The sequence below is a fragment of the Zeugodacus cucurbitae genome, chromosome 3 (genome assembly GCF_028554725.1).
Source record: "Zeugodacus cucurbitae isolate PBARC_wt_2022May chromosome 3, idZeuCucr1.2, whole genome shotgun sequence".
Classification (NCBI taxonomy): Eukaryota; Metazoa; Arthropoda; class Insecta; order Diptera; family Tephritidae; genus Zeugodacus; species Zeugodacus cucurbitae.
This window is the reverse complement of record NC_071668.1, coordinates 48,929,387-48,955,388: the sequence shown is the minus strand read 5'-3', so window position 1 is coordinate 48,955,388 and position 26,002 is coordinate 48,929,387. Positions and strand designations below refer to the sequence as shown.

At 32.0% G+C, this 26,002-nt stretch overlaps 4 protein-coding genes across 4 annotated transcripts in view; 2 read left to right on the top strand and 2 right to left on the bottom strand.

Annotated features, from left to right (window-relative positions):
* Nucleotides 1-224: 224 nt before the first annotated feature.
* LOC105219574 (tetratricopeptide repeat protein 19 homolog, mitochondrial) lies at nucleotides 225-2,005 on the top strand. Its single transcript, XM_011195818.3, has 4 exons — nucleotides 225-819; nucleotides 901-1,064; nucleotides 1,135-1,282; nucleotides 1,586-2,005. The coding sequence occupies exons 1-4, from the start codon at nucleotides 256-258 to the stop codon at nucleotides 1,832-1,834; spliced, it is 1,125 nt and encodes a 374-aa protein (XP_011194120.1). The 5' UTR covers nucleotides 225-255; the 3' UTR covers nucleotides 1,835-2,005.
* On the bottom strand, nucleotides 1,994-3,593 carry LOC105219575 (protein catecholamines up). The gene is made up of 2 exons (XM_011195819.3): nucleotides 3,123-3,593; nucleotides 1,994-3,071 (listed from the first exon to the last, which is right to left on the bottom strand). Exons 1-2 carry the CDS (start codon nucleotides 3,478-3,480, stop codon nucleotides 2,140-2,142), a joined length of 1,290 nt encoding a protein of 429 aa, XP_011194121.2. The 5' UTR covers nucleotides 3,481-3,593; the 3' UTR covers nucleotides 1,994-2,139.
* A 574-nt stretch (nucleotides 3,594-4,167) lies between these two features.
* The window catches only part of LOC105219577 (kinesin-like protein KIF14), a 33,319-nt gene continuing 11,484 nt past the window's right edge, over nucleotides 4,168-26,002 (top strand). The window contains exon 1 of the mRNA XM_011195821.3: nucleotides 4,168-5,777. Coding sequence (XP_011194123.1) covers nucleotides 4,311-5,777 — 1,467 coding nt within the window. The 5' untranslated portion in view covers nucleotides 4,168-4,310. The remainder of the gene's footprint in view (nucleotides 5,778-26,002) is intronic.
* LOC105219576 (uncharacterized) lies at nucleotides 16,191-25,413 on the bottom strand. Its single transcript, XM_011195820.3, has 2 exons — nucleotides 24,625-25,413; nucleotides 16,191-17,464 (listed from the first exon to the last, which is right to left on the bottom strand). Exons 1-2 carry the CDS (start codon nucleotides 24,776-24,778, stop codon nucleotides 17,199-17,201), a joined length of 420 nt encoding a protein of 139 aa, XP_011194122.1. The 5' UTR covers nucleotides 24,779-25,413; the 3' UTR covers nucleotides 16,191-17,198.

Sequence of the window (26,002 nt, the reverse complement as noted above, 5' to 3'; positions counted from 1 at the left end):
GTGATTTATACGTGTTGGTATACATGCACCCATCGTACATTATACCCACCATAAAGGTTGTATATAGCATCAGATTTGAAGGATTCTTTGTCGTAAGTCCGTTTCGAAAAAAAATTAATTTTATTTTGTTGAGTGTATTACTATTCGGTACTTGCGTACCGAATATTATTTTTTGTTCTTACACTCAGCTGTTTTTATTATTGCTTTATTTTCCTTTCGAACAGCTGATCAAAAGAAAAAAATATTTAATTTAAAATGAATTCGGTAATAGTGTTTAGTATTTCGCAATATTTAGCTCGAAATTTAAAAGTACTGAATTTGCATCAGAGTCTAAAATTAAGAACAATAAATGGTATTCAAATAAATAATGATAACTTAAACAACAAAACCAAGAAAAAATGGCAAAATGAACCAAATAATTTATTAAATAAAACTGATCAAGATCGAGGCAATCACAATCGGCATAAATGGTCAGGTCATATTGCGCCCACACAAGTGGGGGTTATTGTCAGCGGTGCATTCTCATTTGGATTTTTCGGTAAAACGAAAGATGAAGAAACACCGGAAGATAAATTGATAACGACCATTAAACGATCAGTATTATGTATTCAACGCCAAGAATTTGATAAAGCAGAACAAATGTTACATTTAGCTTTACGTATGGCACAAGATTTACAAAGTAAGGAAGGAGTTACCTATATTTATGATGTCATGGCGAATCTTGCTATGGAGCGCGAACAATACAAAAAGGCAGAAAAATTATTCGCGGAAGTAATGAAAAGATTGTTCAGTGAAGGTTATGGCGAAAATAGCTCTCAGGTAAGTTCTATATGATCATTTGTGTAGGAAGTTGTTAATATCATCTCCATTCAGCAGTAAATATAGTACAACCCATTTTAGGTAATGCATATTAGCGCTAAACTGGCACACATGGCTCAATTGCAAGGGGAGTTAGACAAAGCTATGCAAGGCTTTACATGGACTTTAAAACGCATTGAGGAACATATAAAACAAACTCCGAATGACAAGGATGCACAAGAACTGCTAGGACTTACCAAAAATTGGTTAAAACTTTCTACCTAATAATAATAACAGTAAATTAATTCTTAAAATTAAACTAACTTGACTCTTTAGGTTCGGTCAATTGCAAATGAAACTGGGTAAATATGGGGACGCCAAAAAGTCATTTCAAGAGGCTTATGACGCATTAGTAGAAGTTTATGGACGAATAAATGAAGAATCAATAACTATACTGAATAATCTTAGTGTGGCGTGTGTCAATGTAAGTGCAACATTTATTATTGAGACAGATAATTTCTGATAATTAAATTAATGTAAAATAGAAAACGTTTGAATGGAATCAAAATATCTAAACCATTCAGGGAAGATTACATTGAATTTAAATATAAGCAAATCTAACAATTGTATAAAAAGTATAGTTTATTAGATTGTTGTTGTTGTTGCTTCAGAAAATATTTCTCAAATGATTTGGTGGAATGCTGTCTCTACCGTATTAACCACGAAAAAATTTAAACTCCAATATAAATATACATTCCTTATATTAAATCAATTATTATATTTTTAGCTTGAGGAATATGAATTGGCAAAGAAGTATTTAATGGACGCTTTAGAATTGGTTAAAGAATTAAAGGATACTGCACAAGAAGGCATCTTGCAAGCCAATTTAGGCTTAATTTATCTGCGAGAAGGTTTAGTAGCAAAAGCTAAAGAAGCATGCTCACTTGCTTGGCGCATTGGCAAGACGAGTAAAAACTTGGACGCTATTGAGCAGGCCGAATACTGCCTTAACGAAATAAAATCTTTCGCACAATGACAAGTTATATGAAAAATACGATCGCCTTACGTTGGAGTAGGTTAAAACCATTGTAAATAATAAATGCCTTTTGGCGATCAAGCTATGTGAATTGCTTGATATATGAATATAATTTGTACAAAACTTGACTATACTATTTATTTTAATAAACACTTATAGTGATTGAAGAAATTTTACGGTACAAAGACTTTATTTATAATAATATAATTATTTGAAATATTTTTAAGAAACTTAGTATTTTCGCTTACAAATAAAAAGGCTACTAGATAAATTTCAATATACAACTAACATGTTTTAGGAAGTTTTTACTCTAACTGGGCAATGAAAATCATTAAACCAACGCCGATTAGCATAGCTACAATCTCCTTAATTGATTGACCCAATTTTGTAGACTCCTCCAACAATTCGGGAAGCACACTTACAGTGGCAATGTATATAAATCCGCCTGCTGTGAATGGCAATACCCATGCCGTTGAACCACCTTCACCACTAGCCCCCAATAAAGCTAGTGCAGTGCCAGCAACAGCACCAAGCGCAGTTACTAATTGCAGCAGCATTGCTTGACGTTTCGTACAACCGGATTTAATTAGGATGGCGAAATCTCCGATTTCATGGGGTACTTCGTGCAATAATATCGTAATTGTTGTTACAATTCCAATACTGTTTCCGGCTAAGTAGGAAGCGCCAATAGCCAAACCGTCAGTGAAGTTATGGGCAAAATCAGCAGCCAAATTCAGATATCCCGTTATTTTTACGTCATTTGCTTCGACATTTTTAACCGCTTTTGGATTTTCCGACTTTTTAGTATCAGATTTTTGATCAGCTTTTTTTGATGGTTTCGGATTTGTCTCTTTTTTTGAATGACTATGACTGTGTCCATGTTCATCACCTTTTAGCAGTCTTACCAATTTCTCAACAGCAAGAAATGCTATAATTCCACCCAAAACCCATAGACCAACTCTCATATCATGTCCATGTCCATGGTCATGGCTATGGCCGTGATTATGTGCTGCTTCATGGGAGTCATGCTCACCATGACTATGCGAATGAGTAGAATGAGGAATAAGGTGCAGGAAAGCATCACCCAATAAGCCGCCAGAAGCAAATGCCAATATAACTTTAAGGCGTGGTTTCATTGCTTCACTATTGTCCAATCGAATGGTATATAGCAATACGAATGGCGCGGCACTAATAAGCAATGTGGACCCAATAGAATGTATCCAAATACTGGTCATATCTAAAATATAACATATTTTTATATTTAATTACATATTACTAAAATCCTTACCTTGAGAAATTTTTGCTTTGTTCTGGTGATGCTCATGTTTATGATTGCCAGTATGGTGGTGATGATCTTCATGATCGTGACCGTGAGCATCATGTGAATGTGGATGATGATGGTGATGATCATGATCGTGATGATGATGATGGTGGTCATGATCATGATCGTGATGGTCGTGTACTGGGGCAGGAACCTTTTTAGAATCAAAATTTTCATTCGCCTCTCTTGAATACTTGAAGCTTGGATTATCACTATGGCCAAAACTAAGCGATGGTAGGGAGAATATAATACCACACAATATTAATCCCAGCGCAATTTTATTTAGGTATTGACCCAAATTGCGTTGCTGTACATTTGCTGCCATTCTTGTTTTATTAAATTTAACGCAGTATGATTATAAAACTAGTAATCTGTATACTCTCCACGTCACATCACAACATTAAGGCAGGTGCCGGTCTGTGGATATTTCTTCCCAACAGTATTGCCATATTGTTTTAATGCAATTATAGCATTTAAAAAACATTCACAGTATAATGGTATGTAAATAGAAGCTAAATTAAAAATGAATAATCTATGTATTTGGTATAGTATAACAAACTAGATTTTTTTACATTAACCATAACGTTTTCTATAAGAATTTAAATGTAGACCTGCCAGAGACTTTTGTTAAAATTTCTCTGAGTTTCTAACAGTCGTAGTTTGTACGTATGATCTTTGTTTTACACTACAAATAGACATACACAGTTTTGTTTTTCCTTTTTAATCATCATTAAATTAACCAAAATAATTCGATCTGAGTATTTAATTTTTTATTGAAGGAAAATCGGTATTACCGTCTGTATATCTAAATGGCATTTTAAACACAATAGAATATCCAATCAAACGTAATAAAGGTGTTTGCGTTGTTTGGACACAATTTTATTACAACCCAAAACATTACTAGCTTGACTTCTGGTGAAATATGGTTATTCATATTTGTATTCGGTTTGTTTGAACATCTTTTTGAAAGATACAAATTGTAGACCATAAGATCACCCTGTTTTATTATCGATAAATGTGCATTTGCATTAATGTCATATTGTCAAATATTTCGAAACAACACAACGCGCGGTTTGCATGTAAACGTTCAATTGTTTAAAATATTTTTGTAGTTATTGAATTCTTGTTCATTATTCTTTAATATCGTTAATAATTATGAGTAGCAAAAGTGTGTCTACTCGTTATCGTACAAACATAGTGTCAGCTGGTGAATTAACACCAGTTATGAATGGAAGATCTAGACTGACACCAAGTGGGCTTCGGCATCGGCCTGTACATAAATCAGAGTCTGCACAGAAAAATCATTTAGAAGATAAATGTGGAACTAAATCAGGACTATTCAATAAAGTATTAAGTACTGATACTTCTTCGAGTACACCTCGGAATACACCGCGTTCGACTGCAATCAATGCATGTTACACACCTTCGTCACTATTCCGCAACGTGATGTCGACACCTTTGAACAAAGTACGCACTCAGTATTCAACTGCCTCTGCAAGCAAGTCAAAACTGAGAAATACGGAATCCGCATCAACAAGTCAAATAGTCGATGACACAGAGATAAGTAATCTCACAGTTGCAGTACGCGTGCGCCCTTTGAACGCTCAAGAGTGTTCGTTGGCCAAAGTAACAAATGTTGTACGTGTTTGTGGAAATGAGTTAACTGTTTCGGCCGGCATGACTGCTGACTGCACAGCAGGTCTTACACATTCCTTTACATATGACCATGTATTCGATTCAACAGATCCAGATAGTAAATTGTATGCAAATCAAGACGATGTATTTGCAGGAACTTCGATACCCTTAATAGATCGAGCATTTCAAGGTTATAACGCTTGTCTTTTTGCATATGGCCAGACTGGTTCTGGAAAATCTTACAGTATGATGGGTATTGAAGCTTTAGACGACGACGCATCTGGAAACAGTGTACCACATCCTGAAGCGGGTATAATACCACGTTTTTGTAGAGAACTTTTTAAGCGTTTAGAAAGTATGAAACATTCAATTCGAGCAGAAATCGAGATAAGTTATTTTGAAATATATAACGAGAAGATACATGATCTGCTTTGTGTGGCGCAATCGGAAAGCAATTGTAGCTTAGGTAACATACATGTTGCAAGTACCCCGACATCAACAAACAACGTCAATAATCGACCAGCCTTGAAAGTGCGAGAACACCCTATTTGGGGTCCGTATGTAGTGGATTTAAGTATTCATCCCGTAGATTCCTACGAGGCAATGCGTAATTGGCTTGCAGTAGGTAACTCACAACGTGCAACTGCTGCTACTGGAATGAATGACAAAAGTTCACGTTCTCATTCTATATTTAATATCGTTCTAAATTTAACTGAGATTAACGAGGATTTGTCGAATAATAAGCCCGATGACTCTGGTACACGTCAAACTCGTCGCAGTAGAATCAGTTTGGTGGATTTAGCGGGAAGTGAACGCATTTCAATGGTTGGCTCAAATGGCGATCGCATACGCGAAGGTGTTAGTATAAATAAAAGTCTACTAACATTGGGAAAAGTAATTGCTGCACTAGCAGATTCAAAGAAAAGTGCAACAAATGGATCAGTTTTTGTACCCTATCGTGAAAGTGTTCTTACGTGGCTTTTAAGGGTAAGTACATAAATTACACATTTCTTTCTCATCACCAAAACCTATACTAGCTAAGATTTGCTGTAACATTTTTTTAGTGTTTTTTTGATTGTTCGAATCGATAGAAAAAAACATTGTGGCGTCGCGTGCAATATGTCTTTTATTGACCATTCGTTAAGTTAAAGTGACCGTTTGACCTTCCACATTACTTATCATTGCGATACATTGATGAAGTTTGTCTAATCTGACAATCTTTAAGTGTATTATTAGATATTCATTAATATTATTAATATTTATTTAAATGTTAGTATCTAAACTTATATGTATACAGGGGAGAAGTTCGAAAATCTTCAGTTATGCTTGCCACTGGCCAATTGTAAATTCAGATTCATTACGAATAAGGAAACCTGGTCGTGGCCAAAGTGTATTCAACAAAGTGAACCAGGTATATGACATATCACAATTTTTTACCCGAATGTGACATGTTTGTTGCCATTGATTTAACCCATACATTTATTCAAAAATTCAAATTTTGAAATTCAAAAGTAAACAAATTTCAAACCAAAAAAAAATATTTTTTAAATGAATAAAAGAATACTTTCTGCTTAGGCAAAACAACTCATGGAAGCAATTTACTAAGGTTTTGTGCTCCAACTGACAAATTGCAAACAATTTTATCAATATATATTATATTGTTAAAGTTAAAAAAGACGGGTTAATGTAAACAAATATATGTATTCTTTACTATTTTATTGTCAAAAGCGGGTATGTCAAATACTTAGTTCACTTTGTTGAATACACTTTGGTCGTGGCTAAATCTCGCAAAGTTTGTGCTTGTATTGAATGTGAAAAGTTATTCCATATATCGGATTCATTGACCGTACTTCGTATTATTTTTTATTTTAAAACACGCAATTCGAAATTATTCTGCAACCGTATATTTCAATCCGTTCCAACTAAACCTGCGTTTGCAGTTGCAAAACTTGGTGTTTGCTTGCGAAATATTTGCTTATTGTATATGCAAGTGCAAATAAGGAAAATTTTCACAAGCAATAAAAATAAAAACAAAGGTTAATGTTTGTCATTCACGATTATGATTTTTTTTTTTCAGAAAATAAAATAAATAATGAAATAAAGGCAATGGTATTTCACACCTATACGTAGAAGAAGGTGCAGGGTGATGTGTAAGATTTGAATTATTCTTAATTATAGCATATTTCTGTTTGAAATTTAAATTAGACGTAAAGAAATGCAACACACAAGGCAGTTCTCTTTAATAATACTTATAATTCAATCTCTCTTTATGAAAAGTAAAATAAAATTTTATTTAAACTTGCACATAATAAATTAAATTGCCAAAACCCCATAACAGAAATGCTGTGTAATTTAGCTAACAATATTGTAAATGAAAGCCGCTTGTATCCGGTACATGAAGAGTGATGAAAATATGAAAAAAAAACTTTCATAAAATTATTAAGAAATATAGTTAGAATGGAAGCAGTATTTTTAATTTATATAAAGCTATTGCCAAAAGTGCAGTATTAAAGCATTGTCGACAAGAGAAGTAGCGAGTCAAAGATGGCTTAAATATTTATTTTTAACGAGTTGATATAATCACCTGTCTGTACACATACCTTCTTACGAAAAAAAAAAAATATAAGTTCTGTTATCAAGCATGATAAGAAAACCTTATCAAGTGCATTCAAGCACAATGGAGTACTAAAGTACGTATACATATGAATGTGTATGAATAAAAATACAATAAACTGAATGTGTATGAATATATGTACACTCATCACCACAAATTATAACGTTATTCTCAAGAATGCACAGTATATACTTTACACTTACTCAATGCATTTTCGTTACACATACTGGAACACTGTTATTTGTGAAAGTTATTCATATTTTTTTAAATGTATATAATTGCCCTTATATTATGGAGACATGCATGAAATACTTACATCATGTGTTTCGATGTTTTTACAAAAAAAAGGAAAGGAGGAAAAATTGATTATGGTTTGGTCATCTCACAAATTGACTAAAATATTTCTGAGTTCAATCATTCAAGCATTTTAAGGAAAATATTCTCCTTCAGACCATCTTAAAAATATAGACGTCGCAAATGTTAACTAACAATTTATAGCAACTCATGTGACAAACTAATTTCCAGTAAATTTTAATTGTAACTTTTTCCTTAACATCATTGCTGTTGAAATTCTCTTCTTCTCAATTTATACGTTTATTTCCTAGCTGTGATAAATGTAGTGGCTGTAATTAGATTTTAGTTTTTTCTTGACCTCATCCTTAGACAGATTACCACTAGTCCGATCATATTTTTTCGTTTCTCTGCAATAGTTAATTAAAAATTATAGTTTGTTCAAAAGTCCACTCTTGTGTCCTCTAAAAGCCATGATAACATTAACAATCATACTTGAAGTTACATTTTCATTATTTTTATTGATAACTCAATACTCAAACAAGAATTTCATTTGATCTAAAATTATAACGTTGTTTCGCCAACTGCTTAAGTGCATTTCGTAACTTACATTTGCAGTTTTCGGGCACACATTTGCAAGATTTCGCTTTGGTTTTCCCTCGAAGGGTTTTATCTGATAAATAATAATAATTAATTAACGCTTAGAAGATTTTAAAAATCTCTTACCATTCTTGGGGCTCTCATTATGTTGTCGTGCTTTAGTGCCTAGTATCTTCTGAAACATATTGTAGGTGTACAAACTCTGTGCGAATATCAAAATTGTAGTGTGTAGACACCACGGTAGTATAAATAACAGTGAAACTTAACTTTTGCTTGTTTATACTTTTATTAAATATTTTCCCTACGACGAGAACACTTAGCTAAACTTGTGGTCACATTGTTTTTTTTTTAATTTTTTTACCACCTTAACCACAAACTATTTATGTATGTATTTAAATAGATTAAAGTATTTTTTTTTTAACGCTTAACCACAAAGTTATTTTTCCCATGAATGTCCGAAAAATTGATCATAAATTGTACTGTAAACGTGAAGCGTCCTCAAAGTCATTGAAAAAGTATTAATTTAGTAATTATTTTAGTTGGAATTTATTGCTGGTCATCATAATACAATAATTAACAATTTTGAATTACTTGATATCAATAACAATTTTAACTTTACGATAACGCCAAACAAATAAAATCAAACAGAAGAACGTAAGTTATTATATTTGGTATATGGTAGTTACGTAATAATATATATTTCAGAATCTTGTATCATAAAATCAGATTATGTAAAAAAAATATTTTTCATTTAATGCCTCAAAATGTCTCACACATTAATTTATATATACAGCAATTAGCAACGACACTAATTCTAAAATAAAATATATTTTTCCACTAAAACATCGTGAAACGTTTCTCGCTCATTTAATATAAATATATGGACAATTAAAAACAAATTATTCATATTTCAATCTTTTTTTTTACAAAACATGTCATATATGGGTGATTCTACGATAAGAGGTTTCAATTGCATAGAGAAAACGGCCAAAGAAAAACTTTGGATTTTTTTCATGAAACCTCTATATTATGATTTTTGTCCCTTATATTTATCTTCTCACGTAAGGGGAAGTCACTTAATACATATTTTACATCGGCCAGGGGAGAGACGTAAAGTTTATGGTAGATAACTATTTTACCAAAAGCAAAAAATTAATTAAAAATAGTATTACAAATTAAAGGTACTTTCTTTCCTAGATGAATAAACCATAAAATTAAAATAAACAAGTAAGGAAAGGCTAAGTTCGGGTGCAACAGAACATTTTATATTCTCGCAATTTATATATAGATTTACCTATATTTTCGGTGAAAAATTACCCTTGGGCACTGAGTTCTTCATGTTTGATATCAGGGGTCTTGAAAAGTCATGGTCCGATTTTGACAATTTTTCCACAAGTGATGTCACAGCTCAAATACAGTATTTGTGTAAAGTTTTATTTCGCTATCTTTATCGGTTCCTTATGTATACATTATAAAGTGAAAGAATCAGAAGGATTCAAAATTGAGTTATATGGGAAGTAGGCGTAGTTGTGAACCGATTTCATCCATTTTCCACACGTGTCATCAGGGTGTCAAGAAAATATTATATACCGAATCTCATTCGAATCTGTCGAGTAGTTCCTGAGATATTGTTTTTGACCCATAAGTGGGCGACGCCACGGTGTTTTGGTGTTTCTGACGTTTCTCGTTAGTGAGTTAACGCACTTTTAGTCATTTTCAACCTAACCTTTGTATGGGAGGTGGGCGTGGTTATTATCCGATTTCTTTCATTTTTGGTCTGTATAAGGAACCGGCTAAAAGAAACGACTGCAGAAAGTTTGGTTTATATAGCTTTATTGGTTTGCAAGATATATACAAAAAACCTATTAGGGGGCGGGGTCACACCCACTTTTCCAAAAAAAATACATTCAAATGTGCCTCTCTCTAATGCGATCCTATGTTCCAAATTTTATTTTCATAACTTTATTTATGGCTTAGTTATAGCTCTTTATGTGTTTTTGGTTATTTGTGGGCGTGGCAGTGGTCCGATTCCGCCCATTTTCGAACTTAACCTTCTTATGGTGCCAAGGAATACGTGTTCCAAGTTTCATTAAGAAATCTCAAATTTTACTCAAGTTACAGCTTGCACGGACGGACAGACGGACGGACAGACAGACATCCGGATTTGAACTTTACTCGTCACCCTGATCACTTTGGTATATATAACCCTATTTCTAACTCGTTTAGTTTTAGGACTTACAAACAACCGTTATGTGGACAAAACTATAATACTCTCTTTAGCAACTTTTGTTGCGAGAGTATAAAAATCATAACTCTTCCACAAAACCTTTTTCTAGAAAACTCCTAGTGCCGTCTATGACGATAAGGGACTTGTAGAGTTTGGTTTTGGTTCATCCAGAGAGGAGTCTGAAATTTAAATGTCCCCTTAATCCAAAGTAGCACCTGTTACTATTATAAGAGCGATTCTGCGTTGGATTGCGATGCTAATATTTTTGGTTTTTTTGATGCTGGTGATGGCTGGAGGTGGGGAAGGGGTCTTGTTCAGAAGTTCACACAAGAAAGTATCAATACTCAAACAGCTCACGACTTCCGGTCCGGGTGTCATGATGAATAGTATCCCCCCTTGTCTCTAACTCTCTCCCCTGGCAGTTATTTTGGCAGGGGAAATACGGCAGGGGAGAGACGTTTTCATGAAAAATTTAATTTAACAAAATAATTTTGTTTTTTATTAAGCAATATTTAATTTTAATTATTTTACTTCTGATTGAACTTAGTTTAGGTTTCATCTCATACAAAAAATATATGTATTGTCCGAAAGTTAAATAAAAAGTAGCAAGGGGCAAGCCAGGGGAGATACTTTTTTAGACTTTGTAAGGAATTTCAGAAAAAATTGCGTTAATTTTGCAGTAATTTGTAATGTTATTTAATATATTACATTAATATGATAATGTATCACATTTAAAAAAATAGCAACATAAAGGACAAAAACAATACTTTAAGCTGATTGCCGCACAAGTTACCTCTTATCGTAGAATCACCGATATAAGAAACAGATAAACATAATGATAGTGGAATAAAATGTATTACTACTTTTAGTTAGTATTTGGTTGCATAATCTTTTTTCTTCAATAATGCCCGATGTCGGATGCAAATTATTACATCAATAAATTCCGTAAGAGCTCAACTATTATTGATTTCCAAGCCGTTCTTATCTCATCAAAAAAGCAATAAATATTTGGGATATTCTTTGCCACTGACGACTCTTTACATTCATCCCACAGATTTTCTATTGTGTTGAAACCAGAAGTGTAGTCTAAGACTAATGGGACTCTGCAAAGGGCGTACTTTTCGTTGAATAATAGGAGATCCTATTGTGATACAGCCAAATGCCGGGCAATTGTGCTATCGGATACATGGATATTAAAGCCACCATGAATTTTGCGTCCACCACACACCACACCAGTTGAACACTTTTTGGGTCTTTTCGAATGTTGAGTTTTTGCCTAATAGCACTCGTGTGGATAACTTAAAGAGAATAATCTTATACTTAATGTCCAATTATATGTTTGAGTCACTGTATATCTGAATTTGGCATCACCGCAAACTAATATGTGCAAACTGTCAGGATCGGGAAGGACCTTTCCGAGCCGTTTGATACCTAACGAGGTTTTAGTCCTACAATCTATTGGTAAAAAAAAATAATACGAGCTTTAGAGCTAAATAAAGAAGATACCATATTCTATAAGAGTGTACAGCTGCTGGCGTACGCCGATGATATCGATATCATAAGAGACAACAATCACGCCATTAGTTCTGCCTTTTCCAGACTGGATAAAGAAGCGAAGCGTATGGGCTTGGTAGTGAACGAGGACAAGTCGAAATCAATCGATTTCTTAAATTTTCACAATGTATCAATGATTTTTCAAAAATTTTTTTATCGTTTGTACAGACAACGCTTGCAAAATAGTCCCATTATGTTATACAAAAACTATTTATTACTTCACTAAATGCTAAAATAATTCAAAAGAACGAGTTTCTTATTGTAAATACAAAGTTTTGATAATCATTTAGCACACTTTAAAAGATGTGTACGAAATAATCAATATTACTGAAAAGTGGAGTGAAATTCTCTAATATTGTATTTTAAATGGTTAATACTTTATGTAACAACTGTTATTTTTAATAGTAGCTTCATATTGGTTTGACAAACTCTCTATTAATCTTGGTCATCCGTCCAAAGTAACATAATTTCAGACTTCCTGTATTCCGTCCCAAAGCATTAGCGCACTTTTTGTCTAGCGTTTACTTCGACATCATTCCCCACAAGTTCTCAATCGAGTTTAAATCAAAACTTTACGCTCGTCAATCGATGAGGGGATCTTTTCCTGAGTAATCTACTATTTTATAATAATCGCTGTATGCTTGGGATCGTTATCGGTCATACAAACTCAGTTTACATCAAAATAGTATGGATCTCTCGTATTCCTTGTTATATCAAGATATGAAAAATTATCAGTTTTCAATTCTATCTGCACTAGTCCAATATCACACCTAGAAAATGAGCCATATACGTTTTAATTTCCACCAACGTGCTTTACGGTCTTTTTGGGATCTCGAATTGACTTCTTGGATTTTCTTTCGATGTAAAAAATGTTCTACAATCAGGACCAATTTCATTTATTTTCAGCCATAAAAAGTGTACTTTTCCAAAAATTTCAATATTTTAGTTTTTATACTCTCGCAACTAAAGTTGCTAAAGAGAGTATTATAGTTTTGTTCACATAACGGTTGTTTGTAACACCCAAAACTAAACGAGTTAGATATAGGGTTATATATACCAAAGTGATCAGGGGGAAGAGTGGAGTTCAAATCCGAATGTCTGTCCGTCCGTCCATCCGTCCGTCTGTGCAAGCTGTAACTTGAGTAAAAATTAAGATATCTTGATGAAACTTGGCACACTTATTTCTTGGCACCATAGGAAGGTTGCTTTCGAAAATGAGCAAAATCGGTCCACTGCCACGCCCACAAAATGGCGAAAACCGAAAACAAATAAAGTGCCATAGAAATAAAATTTGGTATGAAGGATCGCACTATGAAGGGGCATATTTGGATGTAATTTTTTTGGGGAAGTGGGTGTGGCCCCGCCCCCTACTAAGTTTTTTGTACGTATCTCGCAAACCAATAGAGCTATATAAACCAAACTTTCTGCAGTCGTTTTTTTAGCCACTTCCTAATACAGTCCAAAAATGAAAGAAATCGGATCATAACCACGCCCACCTCCCATACAAAAGTTAGGTTGAAAATTACTAAAAGTGCGTTAACTCACTAACGAAAAACGTCAGAAACACTAAATTTCACATAAGAAATGACAGATGAAATCTGCACCCAAATTTTTTTACAAAATGGAAAATGGGCGTGGCGTCGCCCACTTATGGGTCAAAAACCATATCTCAGGAACTACTCGACCGATTTCAATGAAACTTGGTTTGTAATAGTTTCCTTACATCCCAATGATATGTTGTGAAAATAGGCCAAATCGCTTCACAACCACGCCTACTTCCTATATACCAGAACTTTGAACACGATCTGAATCGTTTACATTACAATATATAAAGTAAGTACTAGTGAAGATATCGGTGCAGAACTTTGCACAAATACTACGTTTATAGTGTGGCAGCCCCATTCTAAAAATCACCGAAATCGGACAATAGGTTGTCAAGGCCCCACATATCGAACATGAGGACCTCGGTACTTCTAACCTAATATTATGGTTTCCAACTTTCAATGGACTTTATACAATATATATGACGAATATGTGGGTCAAATTGTGTATTATATAATATAAATAAAGTTAAATAAATAAATTGCGAGAGTATAAAATGTTCGGTTACACCCGAACTTAGCCCTTCCTTACTTGTTTTTTATGATTATGGGCGAAAAATAATCGCACTTTAATATTTTTTTTCAACATATGCGGTTTTTTTTGCTCACACGTCCCTACAAATTATTTTCATTTAGAAGACTTCGTACTAGTCTGCTTAACATGTTTAAGCCAAATTCTTCAGTTTCAGTTCGATTATAATTGGCGGCGAGGAGTTAAAGCGTTCAGCTTTACATTTTCGAGCAATACATTTTTGTTGCGTGAGGTTGTTTTCTGAGATGGCGCCTTATGAATTTTATTATGATTTAATATATATCTGCTATAATATTTCTGATGGCGTTGTACACTGTATTTCATTATATTAGCAAATTTTACTTGATTTATAACTTCTTTGTAAAGGTCACAGATAATTTAAATTTATTAACAATTTTTCCTGTTAAATTTTTTTTAAATTTGTTATAATAATACCTATTTAATACAAGTTTCCGACAGAGAGTAGTTAATTTTTAGGCCGAATACAACTAATAACTGAAAACTATTTCCGGCGATACTGAACAAAACAAATTGAAAATATCTGAGTGGAAACGAAAACGGTTTTTTGGTTATTCAATTAAGGGGTTAGGTGGGTTTCAGATGTTAAAAACAAATTTTACAAATTTTTTTAAATACATACAATCACTATTTTCATTTAAACAATTCAGCGTATCAAAGGTACATGTTTATACTGTATTTTGTGAAATTTTTATTTAAAATTCCCCAAACTCAGCCGTTGACGTGTCTAAAAAAAGGACTTACAGTGGACATTATAACTCATTATGGGTTGATCTAAAATCAATAAACCAAAAACATTTCGATAGTACATGGATAAATCTAGTTAATGAACGAAAGAAAAAAAAAATTGAAATTTGAGTTTTTGAAATAATTTAAACCAAAGAGTATTCAACAAAGTGAACTAAGTATTTGACATACCCGTTTTTGACAATAAAATAGTAAACAATTCATTTATTTGTTTACATTAACCCGTCTTTTTTATCTTGAACAATATAATATATATTGATAAAATTGTTTGCAATTTGTCAGTTGGAGCACAAAACATTAGTAAATTGCTTCCATGAGTTGTTTTGCATAATCAGAAAGTATTCGGCATTTTCTTTTATTCATTTAAAAAATATTTTTTGTGGTTTGATATTTATTTACTTTTGAATTTCAAAATTTTAATTTTTGAATAAATATAAGGGTTAAATCAATGGCAACAAACATGCCAAATTTAGGTAAAAAAAATTAAATGTCATATACTTAGTTCACTTTGTTGAATACAATTTGATTTAAACCAAAAAACTGACTTTTTTCGTAAATTTTCGACATATATTGGCTCGAAGAAAACAGTAACAGTAACAAAATGAAAAAACTTCGTTCATTAACTAGATAATGTTATTCCAAAGATGTGTGCAAAATTTTTACAAAATCGTTTCATAACTTTTTGAGATATCGCGTCCATCGACTTGAAAATTTGAGTTTTGAGATAAATGGCCTGATGGTTCCCTCCATCAGGATATATCTCTTAGAATATTTCTCGGATTGATTTGATTGCACATTTGATATTGCACTATTTAATACGATATTAAATTTTTTTGACACCCACCTAACCCATTAGAACGGTGTTATATGTCACTTAGAAGTAACTGTAACATTTCTTATTGTAAAGGCAAGTGCGCTAAATCCTTGTCCATATATATTATATAATCCACTAAAAATAGCTACCAGTCAGTAGATTTGCATTTGCTTAAGTCACTTCCATAACTCCATAGCCCATTGCGACAACCTGTAAAATCTAGTTAGGATTGAGTAAAACTGCATAGAAGTGTGGAATCTGTTAAAACCATTGTAATCCCACCTGACCGCTGTATTCTAATATTTCTAATAATGTTCATGCTTATACTATTCGGCCAAACCTCAATTTTTTCAACACTTTCTTGCCTGTTTGAACGCATTTTATAATCGAAAACAACTTAAGTATGGGTATTATTACTCGTATTTAATTTGTTCATACTATATAATTACATAATCAACTTACAGATACAACATTTACATTTTATTTATCGTTTTCTTTCAATATGTTAACTGTCAAAGCTACAATTGTACACAAACATAATCAATAACAAGAAGCCATATGAAAACAGTTGACATACATATGCACATAATATAACATGTACTTATTTACATGTATTGTCTAATATAGACAGATTTAACGCCGTTCCAAAATACATATATTGCGTCTATGCATGTTTTTCGTAAGTTTTTTATGTTTATTTTTTTTTTTTTTTGATTTTTTTTTTGTTTTTTGAATTTCTAATTTTCTTAATAAATTTTTAAATAGTAAACAATCTTGATTTGGAAGGTTTTAGTAATAAAAGTTATAAATTATTTCGTTTATATTGAAAACATTAACTTGCCTGATTCAGTCTCTCTCCTACAATTATTAATGTTTATTATATACTCGTATTCTCGTATAATAATAATCATATATACACATATAAAAAAATTCCAGTTTTTTTCTCATTATAAAGTAGGATGTAAATATGCAAAAAACATACGATTGTAAAAAAAAATGCATACATCTGTGTGTTACTTGTTTTGGTTTTTGTTGTTACTATTACACGTACTCAAACGTAAGGTATTGTATATTAGTATATCAATTATTTTTAATAATCTATAATGTATTGTTGTTATTCCTTGTTTAATTTTCTTATTCTTGTACATATGTATATGTATGTATAGAAAATACGGAAAATGGTAGTGTTATTATTGTTGTGCTATAGAAGCTGCTAAATACATACATATATACATACACGCGTTGAACTGCACTCATATAAAAATCCTTTTAAATCTACCATAAACCATTAACCCTGGTACATAATGCATTCTTCATGTTGTTGTCAATCGCAAATCTCTTTTTTATTTCACATTTCCTTTTTAAGAAAAAGGTCTACTGTAGCACGTCGTAAACATTCGGCACTTGTAATTATTTTGCACTGCAATTCAAACTGTCGACGTTCGAGCATTGCTGCAATGGCGAATTCACCGCCACATTTATTGTCACCCCCTGTTGTTGCTCCTCTTCCTCAGTCTCCTCCTCAATGCCTTCCTCGTGCTCCTCACAAATGCTGTCGTGGTGCTTGCGAGACTCGCGCTTACGCATGTAATTGGTGAGTGGCCGCTTTTTCTGTTCCTTACAGAAGGGGCACTCTTTCTTTTGCGCTTTTACCGATTTCACTTGCCTGCATTTTTCTGTAAGAAAATGAAACCAAAAAAAAAACACATAAACGTTAATTAAAAATTATAACATTCATCTTTATTATAGGTATGTACATATATTAAGCAGCGTGAGTAAGTTCTTTGTTATGTCTGTTGTTTAACATTAGTGGTTATTTGATGCTGAGCTGGCTGCCTGGCAACTGGGGTTATTAACCGTGCTAAATCCGCAATTGGGAGCGCGTGTGCAATGACATGTCTACAAGGTCTTAGGCGAGGTTTAGCTAAATATTTACCTAGACACAATCAGTAGAAATATATTACTAACAACAAGTGTCCTACAGCCATGTGCGGGGAGATATACAAACTATCAATTAAATAATCTTGCTGCAATTGCCATATGCCATGTAACTATGTGTTCATGATTTATGAAATACGTGTATATTTACGAAAAAAAGCATTCGGAACGCATTACATTTTGCGTTTTTGGCATAAATATGCTTGTATTAATTATTCAAGCTCGTTTAGCACATTTGAGATTTCTTATTTTATTTTGAGATTTCTTATTTATTTTGTTGCTAAGTCCAATTTTATCTACATTCATTGCATGTGTGCATGAAAGTATGTATGTATGTACATACATACATATATGCCAACTATAGTTGTATCCAAAGTTCAACTCGTTTTTAATATAGTCTTGTATTGGTTTTTCTATAAAATTCACACATGAAGTTTATATTTGGTTTTGTATCATATCGTGGTTTCGCTGTTTTAAAATATGTGTATAACAAGATAATCTGTCATGATAGCAGTTATCGCGCACTGTTTAAAATATTTAAGTGTAAGGAAACAATACACAAGCAATATAATTTTGAACTTATTTATATAAAACTTCCTTTCCTTATCTTAAATAAATAAAAAATAAATAAAGTGTATGAGTAAATATTAAAAAAAAAATAGTTATCTTAAGTGAAGGCGAATGTTTAAGTTCATAACAACACCCAAATAAGTTGTTTTCGGTGCAAAAAGCAAAAACAAAAAATATACGGTACGAGATAACAAGTGACGTTCAAAATAATAGCAACTCATAAATAAATTTAACTTATTAGTGTAAGTTAAAGTTATAGTATTAACATAGATTGTTTTGATTTATATAAATTTTAATGTGTACAATACTTATGACTTAACGGAAACTATTTTGAAACTTGAAAAATGATTTCTTCAATCTAAACCACCAGTACTACATACACCTCGTAAATGTCTTATATTTCTCCCGTTAAGGGCTTAGGGGTAGTCAGGATTTTCAAAAAATTATTTTTTTAACATTTTCGTTAAGTAAATATTCTTAAAAATATTCTATGAAAATTTTAAGTTTATCCGATAATTACTTTTCGAGTTATTCGAAAAATAACAAAGAGCGGTCGTGCACTCCAAAACGTTCGGGTGAAACTTTAAATTCAGTTTTTTTAAAACTCTGTTTTTTTGAACTGGTGACAACTGTAATTCGAAAACCGCTCAGTAGATTTATACAGCTTTTAGAAAACATAATGAACTCAGGTCTGAAGAAAGATTTTTTCTTAAAAAAAAATCTTTTTCAAAAATTTCGATTTGTTAATAGAAAAAAAATCCTGAAAATTCTAATATTTTCATGTCTCTGACTACCCGTAACCCCTTAAGCTGGGTTTATGAGGTTTAACTTAAGTTACAGGGGAATTTACAAATTCTTAAAACTTATAACAAAAATAAACAAATCAATTCGCTTCCAGATGTAAGATTGACGTCAAATGTATGTAAATATATTGATCACATGTAACCGTTTAGCATATGTATAAATAAGTAAAAAACATTACAAATTATTGGTTAGTGTTACAAAAAGTCGGAAAAGTAAATGGGTTTCACAAAAATTCGAATATATTCTATATAAATTAATATATGTACATACATACATATGTATTTATAAACATGTCAATCAACTTATAAAACATATTTAAAACACAATTTATAAATATTTATATGAATTGTTAATTGGTATATTAAATACATTACAGTACTGCGTGAAAAAAATTACTACCTTTTAAAGCTAATTTTTGCATTAAACGCATTATTTTTTTCTAAGGATTTTTTTGATTTTTGGTGCAGTGTAGTAAATTTCGTTTTGTTGTTGTCGTCATAGTCACAATTAGATCGGCCTTGTTGTGTTGATAAAAGTTTTTTTTTAAAGCACAAAGCTATAAATAACATGCATACGCCTGCTAACGTATTTGCCTACAGACATACATAGATATGTAGATATGTAGCAAATACCAACGACTGTTAGATAAATATTTCAAATAATACACATTTATGCAATAGCATAGAGAGATACTCTATTCATGTGCTTGTAGAATAGACTTTTTGAAGTAATTGCACTTTATAAGCTTTTGAAATTGTTACTAGCAGTGTCTATGCGAGCACTTAGTGCCGCTGTTTTATCAACGGTCACATGCGATTATGTGATTAAGTGGGCAAAGTGTTTCCAAGTTAAACAAATATTTATTTGTTACACATGATTATTTATATATTTGTTTTTTACAACATTTACATTTGATATTTAGCACGCATGCACAATAATTTTTTGTAAAATATATATATAGCACATACAAATGTATGTATGTTTAAAAGTGTGTAACGTCACAAATAAGTACTTACATATGTATAAGTTTATTTATTGATAATAATTATTATTGTATTTTGAAATGCCGATTTTTTGACATTTAAACAACACACATACATATATGACATATGTACATATTAAAAGTCCCTGATAAGGTAATTAGAATTATTTACTGATAATAAAATTTGTTATTTTCAACTTTTAATGACAATAATACTGCGTATATATCGCCACAGGTATTTATTATTTTTCCATTAAGTTGTATGAGTTTCATGAGAGGGCTATTCAGAATTATACCACGTTTTCCGCTTCGCCAGCAAGTGAACTTTATACGCTTATCTAAATTTTCAACGAATAGTCTGGTCCTAATTGTATAGCATTCAAATTGCAAAGTAAGCACTTCAATATGCATTTATTTAGTAGATGCATTTATCTGCGTATACCAGTGCTATGCTGTTGGCGAATAAGCTTCTTTTTAACTACAATTTGTTGAATTATGTTGTTATTGTGTATAGGCTGTTTATGAGTTCTCATTTATTATTTAATGCTTCTCAAAAGGCATTTGGTCTTCCAGCATTATATAATTATATATGCATTTACCCACATACATTGCCTGCAATAAGTGTTTGCCTCTGTATTCAATCCAAAAGAGTTGCATTAAATAGGTAATATCGTTTTCTACCTCTTCTTAAGGGCTTGCGGTTATGCTTAATTCTTCTTTGTAAAAAATAAAATGAGTCTATTGACAATGTGAGTAGCCATAATTCTAAGAGATCTCTTGGAAAACTTTTGAAATCATCAACCAACTAAATTGGGTTTTATCCGCGTATTATTGAATAAATTTATGTGGAAAATGCATTACAATTGAGCTCATTTTGTAGTTTACCAATGTCAAACCGCTTGATCTCCTCTAATCATAAAAAAAAATGAACGTAATTGTAACTACATATGTAAGTGCATATGTATGTGTATTCACTTGTGTGCGGATAAACCCGTGTCTATGAATGAAAGAAGTGACGTTAATACAATAGAATAACAGACATTTGTTGCTAAATCAATCGATTGCAATGATTTTTTTTATTAATAATTAGGTTAATATATACATTCGTGCATAAAAGCTTATTAATGTGCTTGGTATATGTTTTACTGAAAGCAGTACTCGTTTCTCGGAATTTAATACTCGTTTAATTATTACAACTAATTTTCAAATCAACCATAAAATAGTATGGAATATGTTGAGTAAAAGTCTCTTGTTTGCTGCAATACTTTAAACAATTACTTTTATTCAAATTACGAAATCTAGTGAATGGTTCTAACTAATATATTTTACATAGGTACATATATACCGATTGAAAAAGATGTTTTCAGTTGCAATTAACTGCATTTAAAACGAACTTTCAACACTATAAATCCATAGACGCTTTTAACTAGCCTAAGTGGTATATTAACTGTTTTAGCGTTTTATTTCACTTTCAACAGTGATTGATTTCGAATGATTTTTTAAAAATTGTGGAATTTATTCGATTCGATAAAAGAGCTTTTGTGAATTATGCTAGCTTGCCATACTCTTAATTAAACCTAAAAAAATTATACTTAAATTTTACTTCAATATAATAAAAATTATTTTTTAGAAGGCGAAAGCTTGTTCGAATAAAGATTTCATTCATAAACATACAGTTGATCTCCTTTTTACACGGTTTTTTTTACACGGTGTTTTTGAACACTTCCCAGTTACCATTTTTACACGGTTTTACTTTTTTTACACGGATTTTTTATTTCAATTGTATACTTTTTTGCAATAAAATCAAAATTCCATACGTCAATACGTCACAAATCCAATTCTGTTAATAGAATTTAATAAATTTTAAATTAGATTTAAACTAAAAAATACAAATTATAGATTCGAAAGCCAGTGAAAAGGTTGCAACAATTTCAATACGTAAACAAATAAATGAAGCTATATGAAGAAGTAAGAAAAAAGAAGACACAGCGATTAATGACGGAACTTTGAAATGTACAGTTGATCTCCTTTTTACACGGTTATTTTTTGCACGGTTTTTTTACACGGTGTTTTTGAACACTTCCCTGTTACCATTTTTACACGGTTTTACTTTTTTTACACGGATTTTTTATTTCAATTGTATGCTTTTTTTGCAATAAAATCAAAATTACATACGTCAATACGTCACAAATCCAATTCTGTTAATAGAATTTAATAAATTTTAAATTAGATTTAAACTAAAAAATACAAATTATAGATTCGAAAGCCAGTGAAAAGGTTGCAACAATTTCAATACGTAAACAAATAAATGAAGCTATATGAAGAAGTAAGAAAAAAGAAGACACAGCGATTAATGACGGAACTTTGAAATGTATTATTTTTTTACAATTCCCAGAATAGTTGTTGTTTGTTCCTTCTAACAGTAATATGTACATACATATAATACCAGAAAAGTCTATAACAACAACAACAGTGTAAATTCTCTGTACGAATAGATAGATTTTCATGTAAAATTAGATATTTTTTACACGTTTTCTACTTTTTGCACGATTTTTTTCTTAAATTGGTCCCAATGAGTTTTATATAAAAATTTGATTTTTTTTGCACTATTTTTTTTACACGTGTAATTTACTGTACCAGTTAACCGTGCAAAAAGGAGATCAACTGTATTTAAATATTTGTCCACATTTGTGCAGTATTGCAACTTAAGTTAGATACAGAGACTTTTTTAGAATTTCTTCATGTTATTTTATATTACAATAGATAAATTTAGCATTAATGAAGAATGATGTGGCTACTAGCATTTATAAATGGTCGAATAGTTTATAATTGTTCTATTTTGGGAATTCGGTTGAGAAATTTCCCTGTAAATATTTGATTTATACAAATTGGGAGAGTAGGTAACTCTGCTTTACTGCTTTAGAAAAATTTATATAACATTTTTAAATTTAGTACGGACCAGTTCTATTACTGGTTTAGTAATTGTGATAACCATGTCTGATGTTTTAATGATCAGTTTTTATTACCTTATACCGTGTTGCTTTATACCCATGTGTTCTACATAGAGAGCAAGCTATTATCTAATTTTGTTTTCAAGGTCAACAAAAAATATAAAATTTTTATTTATCAATCTACCACAAAAAAATAGCGAATATAATTTTTGCTCGTTTCATTTTTAACGCAAGCAAATGTATATATGCATGTACCTTTACTGAATTAGATCACAAAGGAGTAAGAATTGAATGATAACGTATTTCCGGCTTACGCTTACTTAACGTACGTAAGTTTGCGTTTGTATATGTATAAATTTACATACGAATGTATTGTAAGTTCATATGTATACCAAAAAGGTTAAACCTACAAGGTCAATTTAATTGTTTTAAATTGCTTGATCTCTAAACGTCGCCGTGCATAAAGCAATGTACAAGCTTCCAAGCGTGTGAAATATGACTCGTGGTGATGTCCATATATTTTACAACTGAATTGTGATTCTGTGATTATATGCTGGCAATTTGACCTCTTACGGCATTGCAATTTGGCGTTTAGAAGATTCCTTGCACATTGGCGCGCAGGCGCATTACAATGAATAAGAAAGTTTGATGCAAAATACAAAAGAAAAATAGTATATATACATACATATATTTTCTATATGTGATATAAATTTTTGTGCAAACATTTTATTTTCGCATCCCATTGCTAACAATATTTCTGTATGCTTTTACTGACAACTGCTAAATCCGCCAGTACTGAATGTTGTTTACATTTTAGATGCGAAATTTACACACACTAAAGCCAATCTGTACACACTTACATATATAATATACATATAACTATATTTACACATGTGCCTGTGCTCATTATGGCTCGAACAGGTTGAAATGGCTTCTAACGTTTTTCAGTTGTTATTGCGTTGTTAACAAATGCGAGCGTTTAGCCAAGATTGCTTATCTGTCCAAATATAACTTATCTTTAAATCTAAGTACATTTTTAATTTACTCAACACTTTAAATTTTATCAAAACACATACCCGTAATGTATGTACATATATAAGCATTACTGGATTTGATAAGTATTTACGCGTATGCGAGTACGTACATAAGTGGCACTTTATATGTATTATAAATAGATTGCCAAAACGTGCTATCAAACGGGTAGTCAAGCATATGCCCATATAATACACACAAGCATACATATATCACATTTATATAAATGCTGCCAATGCAATGAAGTATGATAATTAGTTGGGTGTGTTCTGTTACAATACTTATATACACGAGCCTGTATGTATTCATATTAGATAGACTGATGACCTTTCGTTGTTGCTGTTTTTCATATTTTTCAACTTTTTATGCATATACTATATATACTATAAATAAAAGTTGTTATGTTAAGTTCTAAAGTTGCCCCTTTCCAACAGTGCTTTGAATTAGTCATTTGTAATGAGTTGAAAATAATTTAAACAAGAACGCAGTAACTCGAGTTGAAAGTTTATGCAAACAAATGTTCCAATTACGTATGTATGTATGTTGGTATTTTGCCTACCTTGAACCTTGCTGTAGGAGTCCTTAGATGGCGGACTCGAGCCTTGCTCTAATGAACCATAGGGAAACTGCTCATAGTCGCGATAGTAGGTGCTGCGTACTGACCCACCGTAAGACATGGACGAGTCGCCAACAAAAACACCCCACACATCCATGTTAATGTTTTACTACAATGTACGCTTCGTGCACTCGGCTTTTATATTTGAGGTTGATTTCGTGACGAGTTGTGTTGGCTCCAATAGTTTTGCGGACACTTGTACGTATTCGTTGTGCTTTTCGTTGTTATTTTCGTGTAGTTTTTGGGGACAACCACAACACAATTTGCTATTTTCGTAGAAAGTGTATATTTCTCACTATTTAGTAAAACAGCTAACCAAAGTTGGAACCGTAGTCGCCTTCAATAAGAAATGTCTTTAAATTTGCGGTCGCTGCAGTGGACTCAGGCATAAATTGGCGTAAAAACTACGTTTTTTTTGAACACTTGACACTTTTTCTTGTTAACCAACGTGCTTGTCGAGGGCGTTTGTTGACTTTTATAAAATGTTTATGCATATATATGCCTTTTCTATATCTCTATATATGTATATGTTCGTAGGCGAAAATATGTAAGTCTTTTTTTATAACCATGCGTGCATTCACTCTGTTTTTACTTGTCTGAAACTTGTTTGCACGAAATGAACTAAAAGAACTGTGTGCTCTTAATACATCATTCGTTAAATGCGAATAGTATAGTTGTGTGCGAAAATGCTAAAAGTCGTAAAAATACACTTTATTGTCTGTTGAATTCTCACAAGAGACTGAACTGAAATTTTTGTCTCGGCCGCTATATGGCTCACTACCGTTCACTGCTTCATAGCTTTTCGCTTTCCATATACGAGTATTTTTATAGATTCGCCGTTGTTGACGTGAATACTCGTATCTTGTATGTATGTATGTATGAACGTATGTGTGACTCTGCCGACTGCCTTTGTTTTTGTTTTATTTGTTGGCTAGTCTCGTGTTGTTTTTTCCAATGCAACAGAATACGAACGCCTCCAACACCGCCCGCAAATATGAACAGCACACAAATTTAAATGCAATCTCTCTCAGCGTCGTCGCCCCAACATTCGTCATCGAATGTTGAGTTTTTAGACGAAGAAGAGTGAGCGAATGGTGTACGTGAGTGAAACGGGGTAGCGCGCTGTGAAGGTAAAATTGTGTACATATGTATATACGTACAAGTGTAAAGATATAAAGTTGTTGTTGTCCACAGAACGAATGACTAACCGAGCAACGGAGTACTGGAAAAGTTATAATCCTCCCAACCGATTCGTATATTGAATGTACTTACGTACATATGTATGTATGTATGCAGATGGAAATGAGCTCTGAGTTTAAGT